General features: G+C 58.5%; 4 protein-coding genes across 4 annotated transcripts; all 4 read right to left on the bottom strand.

Annotated features, from left to right (window-relative positions):
* Positions 1 to 511: 511 nt before the first annotated feature.
* On the bottom strand, positions 512 to 1,597 carry LINJ_32_1230 (conserved hypothetical protein; the record flags this gene model as incomplete). Its single annotated transcript, XM_001467766.1, has 1 exon — positions 512 to 1,597. The coding sequence occupies one exon, from the start codon at positions 1,595 to 1,597 to the stop codon at positions 512 to 514; it is 1,086 nt and encodes a 361-aa protein (XP_001467803.1).
* A 1,787-nt stretch (positions 1,598 to 3,384) lies between these two features.
* Positions 3,385 to 4,530, bottom strand: LINJ_32_1220 (long chain polyunsaturated fatty acid elongation enzyme-like protein; the record flags this gene model as incomplete). Its single annotated transcript, XM_001467765.1, has 1 exon — positions 3,385 to 4,530. The coding sequence occupies one exon, from the start codon at positions 4,528 to 4,530 to the stop codon at positions 3,385 to 3,387; it is 1,146 nt and encodes a 381-aa protein (XP_001467802.1).
* A 4,761-nt stretch (positions 4,531 to 9,291) lies between these two features.
* On the bottom strand, positions 9,292 to 10,209 carry LINJ_32_1210 (conserved hypothetical protein; the record flags this gene model as incomplete). The annotated part of the gene is made up of 1 exon (XM_001467764.1): positions 9,292 to 10,209. The coding sequence occupies one exon, from the start codon at positions 10,207 to 10,209 to the stop codon at positions 9,292 to 9,294; it is 918 nt and encodes a 305-aa protein (XP_001467801.1).
* Positions 10,210 to 11,761: 1,552 nt separating this feature from the next.
* LINJ_32_1200 (conserved hypothetical protein) lies at positions 11,762 to 13,816 on the bottom strand (the record flags this gene model as incomplete). The annotated part of the gene is made up of 1 exon (XM_001467763.1): positions 11,762 to 13,816. The coding sequence occupies one exon, from the start codon at positions 13,814 to 13,816 to the stop codon at positions 11,762 to 11,764; it is 2,055 nt and encodes a 684-aa protein (XP_001467800.1).
* Between the last annotated feature and the right edge of the window lie 616 nt (positions 13,817 to 14,432).

Here is a 14,432-nt window from a genome sequence, read left to right as displayed (position 1 = left end):
AGGATAACGCAGACATGCCTTCACAAACGCCGCTTCAGTGTCCATGATCGCCAAGGAGAGGAAGCCGTAGGTGCTCGCCGTGCTTCGGAATTACTGGAGGGCGTGAATACGAGTTGCTTGCCCGTCGCTCAGCATGTGCATCGCGGGAAAAGAAAGAGCGAGGGAGGGCACCGCACCGCTTTTTTTTTTGTGGACAAATGAGCGAGCGTGGATGTGGTTCCGTTCGTTTTTTTTTCGCCCTGGCTCTCTCGCGTGTTGTTGGGATCACCCCCCCCTCACCACTCCTACTCCTCCTCCCTGATAAAGGATGCAGCACGCGTATTCTGTGTGGTGAGAGGTGTTGGAGATGGTGACGGGATCGCGCCATCTGCAACGGATAAGCGCGGAAAAAAAAGGACCAGAGGCAGCAAAAGAGCGGAGGAGGGCGGTGCCCCAGGTTCCCGGTAGCGGTGATGCCCGTTCGGAGAAGAAAAGTCCATGGCGGACTCAGACACTCTACTCACCCCCCCCGTTACACTGTGATCAGCATTGCCATGACAGAGATGATCACAATGGCTGCAGGAAAGAGGAGGATCATGAGGAGTGGCAGTCCGCCAACAAAGGCGTAGAGTGTCGCGTAGACGGCGGTCGCAAGAGATGGCCAGCACTGCCACACAAGATGCGAGGTAGGCAAAGCAGGAGCGTCCGCAGACATGCCCACTGAATGCGCAGACCCTCGCTGGAGGCTCAGGTACTCGTCTTGCTGTCGCCATCGCGCCTCCTCGGCGATAGCCTCGGGGCTGTCTACCCAGGAATCATCACCTGGGGCCTCCGCGGCGTCAAGTGCTGTGGTGAGGTCGTGTGCGCACATTGCCTGCCCCTCCCGCGCGCGCGCTGGCTCATCAGCGACAACCTTGCTGGACCTCGTCGCGCCCGACGACGCGGCGCTGCAGAAGAGACGACGCAGAAGCGCGTACTGCCCGTGCAAAGCCACCACCACCACCCAAGTGATTGCAAGCGACACGAGACACACCCTATGGTAGAGCCTCACCTCAGATGGTGTAGCCGGGCTACTCACGTTCAAGGCCGCGTACTCTGGGTACTGGTCATAGGCCAGTGCGCCCGCCCCAGGAAGCTTCCAGTCTGCGCATGATGTGAGTTGTGCCGCCGCAGATGTCGTCGCGGAGGGTGCACAGAGAACGTAGAAGCGCACCCAGTTCACCCACTCCGTCCAAAGCCCATCCCACAAAAAGTCTCTACCCAGCGGCAGCAAGCGACGCCGAGCGAGCATGTGGGCCGATAGCACACAGTAGCTGCAGGTACGGTGCACCACGTCGTAAAGCGCGCATGTCCACACGGCCAACAGCAGACGCCACAGCCGGCGAGTGTGCGCAGATCTGTTCACATCATCCGCAATCACGCACGCATTGTGCTCTGCCGATGCTCGCGCGCGGCGAATTGCTGCTGGACGCACCTCTAGAAAGAGCACTGCTGCGATAAAGGACAGAAAAACCCACGACGACGTCGCCACCATCGTGGGAGGGACTCCAGCATCCTCAATGCGGAAGTTCCAGCGATCCTTGGCGTGCCCCTCGATGACAGCCGATGATGAGCTCATCTGCGGCCTACTGCAACACGCGATGTTGCAAACGGCTCACAGAATGGCGAGACGGGGTTGCTCTTCGGCAGAGATGGTGAAGGAAGAGATTGAAAGTTGGCCACAGTGGTGAGCGAGAGAAAGTGGGGAGAGTTGCTGTGAAGGAGCACGGTTGCATATCTGCGCATGCGCACGGAGAGAAGTGCATCCTGGATGGCCACAACATAAGAACGGCGCACTGGCGCTGTGCTTGGGGGAAGGGGGGAGAGAAGGGGGCCGAGAGACCATGAAAGCGCAGCCCCCTGTCACATGCACCCACGAGCAATTGTCTGGGCGCCCCTGCCGTTGCCGTTCACGTGGCGCATGCGCTGCGGTGAGGCGGGAGGGGGCGTCCTGCATCCCTAGCCTCCTCTGCGCGTCAGTGAGCAAAGCGATGTAAAGCAGAGGAATTTGATTCGTTTAGTAAGCCGGCATACATGGCCGTGGGCAAGACACGTGCGCATGAAGAGTAGCACACAGGTCGGCGCATCGGCTAGAGTAACTGAAAAGCGTGGGAGGAAAGAACACAAGAAGTTGACGCAGAACGAGAAAGGAACAGACAAGGTTTTGCGGCTGTGCTCGGTGCACATACACAAGAGCGACGAACACACATGAATTCCTGCTAAAAGGCGTCATCGCGACACCACAAAGGCGGTGAATTCTTCCTCACTGGCGCACAGCACAGAAAGGCAAGAACAGAGGACGAAGAGCTCTTCGTTTCCTCAACCTTCGTGTACAGATGGCACGCTCTCTGAAAGAAGGAAGAAAGGCCGCGAGCCCACGTGGCCGACGACGACATACGGTGGTCGTGGCATCTGCCAAAATTCATCACAGTGCACAACCCTGTCCTCCACCAACATCTACCATTTGAGCGCATCGTGCCGTTAGAGAGAGAGCACCGAGACAAAGAAAAAAAAGGAAGCGAAGATACTCCAGAGATTGGGTCGATGGGTGGCAAGCAGATGTGCAATGAGGAAGCCAGGTGTAAACACACCCACGGAAAGAGAGATGCGACATAAACACAAGGGAGAAACTCGCGTAGCCCCTTCCCCACCCCTCTCACCCCACCCGACTCCCTCCTCATCGCTCGAAATCAATGCACCACTCGCAATGCATGTGGAAAGGAAGAGCAAAATACGAAACACATGTATACAGGACACAGGAGAGGGCAGGCATCTCTGGCGTCTCATGACACGTCTTCCCCGCCCCCGCCCTCCATACAAAGAAGAAAGAGAACAACAACAACGAACCTCAACATGAATCGAAGCACAGGCACACACACACACACAAACCAGAAGATACACGAAGATTCATCAATCAAGAAAGGCACCACAAAACACAAAAAGCACTGCAGCAATTTCCATCGGTGCATCAGGGGCACAAGGCGCATCCGTACTGCCACTAACCGCTCGACTATGTGCGAGTTCCCGCCTGTGTGAATGTGAAGAAAAAGAAAAACGGAAAGCTTACCCGCACACAGACACATTGATTCGCTCTGCGTAGCCCAAGGGCGAGAGACGCACACACGCCCTCGCCGATATATAGTGCTGCAACAAAACAACAAAAAGCGTACTCGCTGTCACTGGGACACACAAAAGCACACACAACACACGGAGATCATAATGCGCTCTATTTGGCGCGCACGGTGCAGCACCGTGGCGAAGCAGCCAAAAGTGGAAATCTAGTGCCGACGAAATCATCCCACCCACTGCAGTGTCCTTTCTCGCAGGAAACACTGTCTTCCAGGACTGCGGGGTTCGAGTTGTCCATCATCGGCTGCCTGCCGTGGCCTCGAGCGAGGCTTTTTGTCCGTTGCCGTTGCCATTCTTGTGCATCAGCCGCTTCAGCTCCGCGACCTTCTCATTCTTTAGCGTCTCCAGTTGCATGTTGGTAATCCCAACCTTCACACGGGTTCCGTGAGTGCGGTCGCCGTAGGACCTCCCCGCCGTGTCCTCCTTCGCGCCCGAACCAGTCGCGGCATCAACGCGGCGGCGGTGCGAGAAGTTCTTGTTCTTCACCAAGAAGTTGCCAAAGAGCGCCAGGAGGGAGATCATGTACCAGAAGAGGATCTGCAGCAGCACCGCACTGTACTTGAGCTCTTCCCGCGGCACCCACACGAGGTCGTACGTGGACTGTAGGCAGTTGAAGACGAACTGCCACATCTGGCCCTTCGTAATGACAAACTTGAACTTGCTCAAGACGTCGCGCACGATGCCCGATGGGAAGAGCAGCGTGAAAAAGTAGTACCCGTACATGAAAACGTGGACGCCAGAGTTCACCATGGCGCTGTAGTACGACTCGCCGCCAGGAGCGACCAGCGACGCCAACCACCACAGCACAAAAACCGTCGTGTGGTGATACACGTGCAGGAAGGTAACCTGGCGGTAGTTCTGCTTTAACAGCATAATTACCGTGTCCAACCATTCCACCACCTTCGAGACATAGAAGAGCCAGATCAGCTTCGCAATGCGCCACTCGGCCGGGGAGGTGCCGGCCGCGTTGTTCCAGAGCGAGTACCCCGCGGCGCGCGCGCTGATCATGAGACCAAGGCTCATGTACAAGGAGAGAAGATGGAGACCGAGGTTGTGCACCAACCCGAGGGTGCGACACGAGAACTTACCGAGTACGCGATACAGCAGGCGCAAGGTGACAATCAAGGACAGGTAGGCCAGGATCGAGGCGATCCCGTGCCACGGATTCAGGTACGGCAGGCGCACCGCAAAAGGGTGGGAGCGCGCACGCATCCACGCCTCCACGAACGCATGCTGCGCCGGGAAGTTGATCTTGATACTGCTTTCAAAAGCATCGGCGGCGGTGCCGAAGCAGCTATACACGAGTGCCGCAGACTTTGTCAAGACCCAGTCAGGTACCTCGATCGCGGCCGCGATCTGCTCTGCCTGCTCCACAGAGAGCATGATTGATTTGCCGAGTCGTCAGACACGCTGTAGAGTTGAAATGCAGAGTGAGAACGAGGGAGACTGAGAAGAGCGTAGCCTGGTGTAATGCGCAGCAAACAAACAACTATAAAAAAAAGGAAATAAAATGGCGATCAGTGCGCTGAAGGCGTAGCCATGCACATACGAGACAGAACTGTCGCACAACCTTCCAATCGCCACGACGATGAGATGAAGAGAGAGAGAGAGAGCACGGGAGAAACGGTTGGAAGGCGTGGGAGGGGGCGAACAGACGACAAGGAAAAAAGTAACTTGACGGGCTTTCCTCTCGACCGATACGCCGAACGATAAGACGTTAACACAGAGGTTCCAGAGGGCGCGGGAGAAAACGCGACGAGACACGTATGTATGCAAAAAGGAGGCAACAGCCACGAACAACAAAAACAAAAAAATAAGCGGGTGACCTTTGCTACGGCAGAAAGAACGCAAATTTAAGGATACTCAAAAACATGACAAAAAAACCACAACTGCTCGTTAGATGGGCCAAGCGTTGGGTAGGCACGCATGCAAATGTGATACGGCCTACTTCCTTAAGCGGAAACGCTGGGCCACGGAAAGCCAGAGAACAGGCGGGAGCAGAGAAACCCGCGCGAGACAAACCGGGCTTTTTTTCCTTGTTAGTCGTTCGTTTGTGTCACTTTTCCAGCTCGCGGCTGCCCTTCGTGCGCATGCACTTCACCCTCTTATATTACCAGAGGGACGCGGCGACGAAAAGGGCTGGCCTCGTGTTCCGTGTCTGTGTAAGAATGTGTCAGTGCGGCGGAAAGAGAGGTGGGTAAGACTTAGAGGACTGTGTTGGTTAACGACCCATATACGCACAGCAACGGTGATGTGCGCACAATCGGGAAGAGAGAGAGGCCCGCCGAAGCGAGATCCAAACACGCGCACGCACGCACGTAACGAACGCCTCAGCTGACAAGCCGCGTTCTGTGTCAGAGGTGGAGGTCGAAGAAGGCGAGGGAAGCGCAGCAAAGATAGCGAGCAACAGAGACTCACTCGAGGACAGCGTCACCCGCGGCGAGCCTGACCAGGGCACTTAGAGAGAGTGGCACAGGCACAATGCAAGCGAAAGGGGTGCCGTGAACGGAGGCAGGGGTACAGGAACAGACAGACAGAAGCACAAGAGAAATCTCTCGCAAGCCGCAAAGCACTCTGCGCGGTTGACAGACTCGTGTGCGTGTGTGTGTGTGTGTGTGCGTGCGTGCGTGCGTGTGTGTCAACAGAAGAGAGGCACTGGAAGCGACAACTATGCACCAACGAAGCCGCAGTCGCAAGGGGCACGGGCACGCTCAACGTGCAGACGGTTCGGACGAATGTGTGGAAGAGAAATGCGGTGGCAGCGGAAAGACGAAGAGCGGCGAGGGGGATTTGAAGACTCTTGCAATGGCAGTGCGACCGACGCAGGCAAGCAGAGAGAAAGGGGGTGGGGAAGATGGAGAGAATAAGACATGTCACAGATGAAGTAGTGGTCTGCTTGTGTGGAAGCATGCGGGTAGAGGGAGAACGAGAAAAGCGTACACTCGACTAGGATGGCCGAAGCGTGCATGCTGGACGATGGCAGTGCACAACCCTCTCAGCTCGCACCGTCCATCAATGTCGAGTGTGGCAATGACGAAACCGTCGACAAAGGCTTGGTGGATGCGCGTACGTGAGCTGCAGCGCCCGCCCCCCTTGTCGTGCAAGCATGGTTTTCTTTTCCGTTACTACGGGCTTGCGTCGGGGGATTATGGCGCCGAGCGCCCGGCTCGTCTCTTCGCCTAATCCGTTGTTCCAGCACACACTTTCTCGCGGCGACCCGCTCACCGCATACGTATTCGATGATGACCATGTGCATTAGAAGCGAGGAAAGGGGCTGGAGAGGGGAGCAGGAGGAGGGCGAGAGGTGGGGGTGGGGTGGGGTGGAATCACCACCCGCGGCACACCGTTCCGTTCACATAGAGTCCCCTACGTGTGCGGCTGTGTCAGGGGCACAAAACACCGGCCGGTACGTACCTCATGTATGCACAAACACACCGACGTCTACACTGCACAAGGCAACGGTCATCACCATGGCCAATGCATCCACCGACATACCCCCAAAACGCCCACAAAACCTCGCGCCCTCGTGGCGCCTTTTCCTTCGTTTTTTTTTCCCTTTACCCATTGTGTATTCAAGTCCGGGGGCGGGGAGGGCAGCAATCGACGGCTACTTTTAACGCACACAGGCCTCACACCAAACATACGCACACCGCGGGCAAACGCTCCTCCACAAGCGAGACGGCAGCCGAACGAGAAAAAAGAGAAACACGCTTTCACCTCACATCGCGAAGGGAAGGCTTACACAAGTCCATAGCGGTAGCCCCAGGTACCCGAAGAAGGGGGCACACAAAAGAATGTGACATGCTGGCGAACGATACGTGCAGAAGGATGGCGAGGAAGGGGCTGAACTGTCGACACTAAGCCTGTTTTTCTCCGTATAGCTATCTGGTTTTGTCTTCTCGTTCTTCAACATATCGGTTTTTCAGTTGGGCAACAAATCACCGTCGCATCTCAGAGTTCAGTACCGCCGCTCTTTCTGGAAAAGCCAAGCGGCACCCTTCCCCCCTCCCCGCTATCCCTTGCCCCTGCCGAGCCACCTGTGATTAGGAGAGGGCGAAGCCAGGGCCGCTTTACGGCTAGCCGGTGTCGGCGGCCAGGTCCTGGGCGGCGCTGCGTCGGAGCGGCCCGAGACGATGCGAGCACGCTCGTGCCACCTATATGGTGGGCGAAGCGCCAACGTGCCTCGAGCGCATCCCGCCCCACGGCCCTCACACGGTCTACTGGTGCGGGACGCCTGCGTGTGACCCCGAGAGAGGTGCGCCAGGTGGCGGCCAGCATGGTGGGAGCCGCGGGTGTGAGGCAGCCTGCGCAGCGGCGGTGGATGATGAGTCGAGGTTGGCGCAGAGGCCGCGCTCAGGCCGCCGAGCCGGTGCGTTGCTGTAACGCGTGTCCACGGGTGCGATCGGCACATACGCGATCGCGTCTGTGACAGACTGGTGGGCAGCGGGGCGTGCGACGCACGCTTTATGGCCAAGTAATGGGCTCGATGAAGAGAAAGGAGCAGTCCGTTATTGCAGACAAATGGGGGCTACGGACAGTATGCCTTGAGACGGCTACTCTGACTGTCATTCAGCCTCTGTATCAGCACACACTCACCGAGCATACCAACAACTACGAGCACATCATTTGTTTGATGTACACATATCGCGTTTCTGGCGGTAGAAACGGGGAAGGGAGGGAGCTGCTTATAGAGCGTGTCATTCCCTCACACACGGGCCAGCAGCAACCATGCATACACACAAGCAGAGCTGAACCACGTCTACTGCACCACGGCTCGATCCTCTCCGCCAGGACCAGCTGCCCTGCCGTCGAATCGGGGCCATGCGTCTAGCAAGAGGTTCTCGTCCCTTCTTCGCACACGTGATGCGCCTCGGGCGTCAGACAGAGACGTGGGCGCATCGCACGCCTTCACCCAAGCCAGTCGCGTCCAGGGTGCTGCTCGAGGGCGAAAAGCATCGGCGTCTGCCATGCGGGGAATAGGGGCTGGGCAGAGGCGCGTGCCGGATGAGCTCCAGGAGGCACTTCGCCAGCTGCAGGTCAGGGCTCTCGGAGAGAGCCTGCACACCATCCTGGGATGCCATGCCCCCCCCTCCCATCCAAGTTGCTTCAAGCTGCTGCATTCCATAACACGGTGCGGTCACTCTTCAGTTTGGGTAATGGGGCCTACACTTGTTCATACATCCGCTTGTATGGGCACGCAAATGCCAGCGTCGTGCCTCTTCTCACTTGCTATGCTGGACTGCTAATAACGCGGGAGAACCGACGCCTTGGCAGGCCCGTGGTGGTGGTAGAACCCGTCTCGTGGAGACTGCAGACTTGCAGCGACGATTCGTCAGGAAACCGGTACAGCCAACACCACGTGGCGCCGTTCAGACCACTGAAACGGAACTGCATGCAGTGCGGCATAAGTAAGGGGCTAAGCTCAAGATCAATGCAGCGCAGAAAAGGCAGAGAAGCTTTACCTGAAGGCGTATCATTGTTGAGTCCGCGGCCAGAGTCAGAGTCACCTGATGCAAGCGTGATCATCATCACTGCACGTCTCTTGGGCACAGCGCCATCAGAAGCCTCCCCGCCGTCACCAAGAAACCGCAGCCGTAACCGAGGGCGGGTTGCGGACTGCTTAACTTCTCCACAGAAGTTGCCCGAGACCCCGAAGCCACGGTAAAGTGGCCCGCAGGATCAGAAATGTGACAAAGGAGAGCGGCAGACAAAATAGAAAAAAAATAGATGCTGACGGCACAAAACGCGCATCACAGTACACACGTCCGCACACCAGAGAATAAGAGGAGGCGAGGCGGCAAACGAAGGGAAAAAAAAGAGCAAGGGAGGGAGAGCGTCGCCATTATGCGAGAGAAAATAACAGCAAAGACGGACGGGTGGCGAAAACAAACAAAAAAAGGGAGGCGCAGGTCTTGTGCGGTCGTACCCGGCTGAATTCCACCGCACACACACACACACACGCTTGCCCTCCCGGGAGCTCACCTATCCGCCTCAAGCGCGACGTTAAGAGAAAAGGAGAGCAGCACACAGAGAAAGCTGGAGACAGGCAAACGCGCACCTACACACATGCTCACACATTCACAAAACGAACCGCAGGCAAAAAAAAAAAACAAAGCAACTGTACCAGTGTACACCCTCTGTCAATTATGCCTCCAAGTTCACGGTATTTACGGCTGCTGCCCCCGTCACCTCGTCCACGGTGAACAGAGGAGCGAGCGAGGTCCCAAAAAACTGTGCCAGTTTTGCTTCATCGCAGTGGGCCGTGTCTATGTCCCCGTTCGTGATGCGCAGCGGCGGAAAGGAAGGCAGCTGCTTCTTCAGCCATACGAGTTCTTTGGGCGACAGTGCAGCGATCGAGAAGGTGCCGACGCACTTCCACACATGCTCATGCAGTGTGCGAGTTGCGCTGTGCGCACCCGCATCCAGCTCGCCCTCCGTCGCCGTCACCCGGTCATCTGTGCACATTTCCGTTTCAGCTCCAGCACTACCCGCGGAAGCAGCGGCCCTTGCGTTGTCGCAGTGCATGGCATTCAGCTGATTGACAGACGCATTATCGCAGCGCTGGCCAAAGCGCACGCGGGTGAGCACAAACGTCTCGAGTTTCTTCGTGTCTGGCGCCAGCTTGGGGTCGAGCAGGGGGCACTGGAGGCGGAGCGCGTTCAGAAACGGCTCTGACGAATGGCACTCTGGCGGCTGGGCGAGCTGCACCTTGCATTGCACTGCCGCCAACTGGGAGGCGAGATCGACGGCAACCCACTCGCGCACAAGACGGTGAACGTCATCGGCGACCGTTGAGGAGTGCGGTGCCTGGTGAACAAAGAAGGAAACATAGCCGAACTTCTTCTCCAGTGGTTCCTTGTACACGTGCAGCTGATGCGGGACAACGCGGCAATCGACGCTTGTGAGCCGCTGCACTATATCTGAGTCGTTGCTCGGCACCACCTGCGCCGCGATTTCCCGCACAGGGAGGTCAAACGAGATGTCGTACAACACACAGTGGTAGTAGTGCTGACAGGTGGACCGCTCCAGCACAAGAGAGTGCTGGTGCGACGATGCAGCCATGATGGACATGTAGACGTGAGTGTACGCGCGTGTGCGTGTTTAAGTGCCGAAGACCGCTTCTGCGCGCGGATTCTGCAACGGAGACAAGTACGGAAAGAGTGACAGAACGGAATAGGAGCCGGTGAAAGCAGAGACGAGGGGGTTTGCCGAGGAGGTCGATCGCGTTCACGGCAGCTGCGACGACAACGAAATTGAGTGGGGAAAGCAACCAAAAATGGGCAAATAAGCAACAGCGGAGCAAGACGGAGGTGACGCCGGCAGCGGGGAGAGATGAAGGGGAGGAGGGAAGGGGATAATGCAGCCGGCGAGGAAATCGAAAAGAGATACTAGCCTGTAAATCGCCGCGGTGGCGGCAGTTTGGCGAGCCGCAGGCGTCGGTAGAAGACGCCGATGCTAGAGGCGGGTCGAGAGTGGCGAAGAGCACGAGGAGAGCTCGCCGAAGTCGTCTTTTGACTGTGCCGTATGATGAACAATCGTCAAGGAGAGCGCTAACGCCACTGCTCGTGTCAGATCTCGCACGAATTCGTTTGTGCACGCGCGTGGACGCGAGGAACGATAAGCGTTGTGATTCACATGGCACGCAGTGCAACGAGGAGGAGGAGGCGCAGCAGGAGGAGGGGGGAGTCCAGGAAGCAGAGGTGAGGGGTGAATGTGATGAGGGCGCGCGCATGGCCTCCACATCCCTCTTCTCTTTTCGAGCTGCCGTAAACGGCGTCTCGCGCGCCGACGAGAGACAAGATTGTCTGTCCCGTGAGCACAGTTCCCGCGCACGTCTGTGGGGCTGTGTACATCCCTCGTGTCCACCAACAAGCAAGAAGCCTTCACTGACACACGCCACATCCCTGGAATAAGTTGCAGCACCCTCTTTTTCCTCCTGGTGCCTTTTAACGTTGCGCGCCACGCAGCCAGCCCAAAAACAGTACTCGAAGTCTCCTCCAGCCGCTCTTTCAGAAGTCCATTACTTGACCATAAAGCGTGCGTCGCACGCCCCGCTGCCCACCAGTCTGTCACAGACGCGATCGCGTATGTGCCGATCGCACCCGTGGACACGCGTTACAGCAACGCACCGGCTCGGCGGCCTGAGCGCGGCCTCTGCGCCAACCTCGACTCATCATCCACCGCCGCTGCGCAGGCTGCCTCACACCCGCGGCTCCCACCATGCTGGCCGCCACCTGGCGCACCTCTCTCGGGGTCACACGCAGGCGTCCCGCACCAGTAGACCGTGTGAGGGCCGTGGGGCGGGATGCGCTCGAGGCACGTTGGCGCTTCGCCCACCATATAGGTGGCACGAGCGTGCTCGCACCGTCTCGGGCCGCTCCGACGCAGCGCCGCCCAGGACCTGGCCGCCGACACCGGCTAGCCGTAAAGCGGCCCTGGCTTCGCCCTCTCCTAATCACAGGTGGCTCGGCAGGGGCAAGGGATGGCGGGGAGGGGGGAAAGGGTGCCGCTTGGCTTTTCCAGAAAGAGCGGCGGTACTGAACTCTGAGATGCGACGGCGATTTGTTGCCCATCAGGAGGATGTATTCGAGTCAGTTTGACTTCCACGCGCACCTCAAGATCGCCAGCGATTCGACCTGGACCGCGCCCTGGTCCAAGCATTAATGACGTTGAGCGTTCCTGTGAATGAATGAACGTCGCCACCGTTGCGGCGCAGCTCCTCGTAGAGACGGAGGAGAAAACTGGAGGATCCATCGGCATTGCTGGAGTGCTCGGCAGCGAGCACCGCCTGCGGTGGGTGACTGCGAGCCTCCAAGAGGAGTACCTCGTACACGCGGGCGGTGCCGCGAACGCCAGTGCCAATCATTTCCTCGTACAGTGCCCACATCACTTCCCATTGGTGCACGTAGCGGGCGCGTTGGATCAGTAGCTCATACGTCTTCCCATTCGGCCAAGTAGACCATCGAGGAGCAAGAATGGTGGCTGAGCCGCGCGAGGCCCCGCCGGCGGCGGACACGGACGGTGGCACACCATCCCCTGCTTCACTAAGCCGCTCCGGCCACTCCGTTTCGGTGACCACAGCGTTGCCTCGCAGCTGCACTAGCACCGTATCAAACTGGCACCAGTGCGACTTGGCGCGAAGAAGATAGAGCAACTCATTGAACACATCCGCCGTGCGGTGTGCCGCGGGACAAGCCGCGAACCATGCCATTCCAGCCTCAATGCGCTCCGCTCTGTACGCTTCGTAGGAAGTCTTGGTCCCTGAAAGATCAACCGAGGTGCTTGTGGGACCAGACGCCTGGCCATCCTTCAATGTGCTTCCGCCTTCCTCCACGTTTGCGTGCTGCTGCAAGTTAGCCCCGCCGGGTAGGTGCGCTGTCAGCTCTTCGGCTGTGTGTCCCGGCAGCACATAGTGCGGGCTGTGCAGTGCGGCGATGATGCTCGCGTATGTGACGGCCTCTTTCTCAATGTTCAGCTGCTCCATCATGCGCAGAATGCGTTCGGTCGCTTCAGAGCTGCGTGCACGGCGAAGCAGTCCATTGAAGTCGCCAACCACGACCGCCTCTTCCTCTAAGCGGGTGACGAATGCCGCGCCCGCTCCGTTGTCGGGGGTGGTGCCGGCGTCTGCGGAGGTGTCTCTGCCGTCATAGCCCTGGTCGGCGTGCTTTAGCGCTTCGGCGATTCGAATACCCTCGGCGGTGCGACGGTTCACGGCCGCCAGCCGAAATTTCCGCGCTGCAGCGGCCTGCTCGAGCCCCTTCATGAGCTCGCGCAGAATCCCTTTCTGATGCGACGTCGTTTCTGACAAAGGGCGGCCAGGGGGCACCACTGTGGCTATCACGCGCTCTGTCGAGCGCGACGTGCGGCGCAGCAGCGCCATCATCGCGTTCACCGTGCGTTCTTCCATCTGATACTCCACGAACCCAGTGTGCTGCATCACGGACCAGACCCTCTCCAGCTCCTCCACGTGCCCCGTCTCCAGGAGACACTTCCACAGCAGGTAGTAGTGCTGACCGGTCCATCGCATGATACCCCGCATGTTCGTGACACTCGCCGCGCGCGAGAAATGCGTCGCCCGATCTCGTGGCTGTCTCGGAGGAAGGGCTGCCAGCATCTTGCGTATCGCCACAAAGCACTCCGATTCAGCGGTGGAGTTCACCGCTACACGACGGGGGTCTGATGCGATAGCTGCCGCAGGAGCTCCGCTGGCGGCGACCACACCTGGTGCGGTGCCGAAGGGGACCAGCACCTGTCGACATGCCTGGTCCACAGCGCTAGTGAAAAGGTGAAGCGCTCGCGCCCACTGTCCGTCGGCCACGCAGTCCTTGAGCATGTCCTGCAGAGAGTAGCGGGCAGCTGTCCCATTGCGCCGGAAAGAGCGCGGTGGAAGTTGCGGCTGCTGCTGCATTTGCTGATGTGGCGCTGGAGAGGCATCGACACAAGAGCGCTGCGACGACGGTGCAGAGTGAGACGCAGGTGCACGCGCGTGACAGAACCGCTCCGACGCTAACGTTGGCGCCGGCCCTGACGCCAGCGCGGACTGCTGCGGCGCTGCGCTCGTGCCGGCTTGCTTCTCCAGTTCCTGCTCTCGCTGCTGAGACAGATGCCCGGCACCGCGCTCACGCGCCATCGCGGCATGTGTCGCCCTTACCACTGCCTCGAAGTCCATCGTGGCAAAGTTCAAGCCGAGGTCGAGAGAGGCGGGCGTATGGGGTGCGCCGGACCCGCTGCTGGTGATTGGCGACGGTTGCGTTTGTGCCTGCTGCGGCTGCTCTGATGGGCGCGACGGCGAGGGGGTGCTGCACCATCGGTAAATGTTGGCATAGGCGGAAGATCTGGCAGGAAGGTACTGCAAACACCTGTTGAACGACTTTATAAGAGGCATCGTTTTCGGTGCCCGTGTGCACCGTATATAGTAATGTGGAAAGCTCAGCAAAAAAAAAAACTTGTTGGCGGTGGGCAGTCGGCGCTCATACTGTCGCCCGCACAGACACAGAGAATGAGAGGAAGAAGGACGGCTCACCGTTGGCGTCAGTGGACGGGCCACAATAAGGAAGGGATAAAGGCTGCTGTAGGGAGGTGTGAGAAAGAGAGAGAGGGCCAAAGAAAGGAGGAGCAGCGGTGTCATGCAGCGACATGTGCGTGCCGATGGGCAAGCGCCATGAGAGAGAAGCGCCAGACCGCGCCCCACGGCACCGCACCATAATCTTTCTTGCACGTCTGTGCACCTCTGCTGACGAGCGGAGAAGAGGGGAGGGGCAAAGGACAGAGTGTGCGAGGTGGTG

Source organism: Leishmania infantum, chromosome 32, assembly GCF_000002875.2.
Source record: "Leishmania infantum JPCM5 genome chromosome 32".
NCBI lineage: Eukaryota > Euglenozoa > Kinetoplastea > Trypanosomatida > Trypanosomatidae > Leishmania > Leishmania infantum.
Note: the sequence above shows the minus strand (reverse complement) of the source record. Positions and strands in the feature narration are given on the sequence as shown.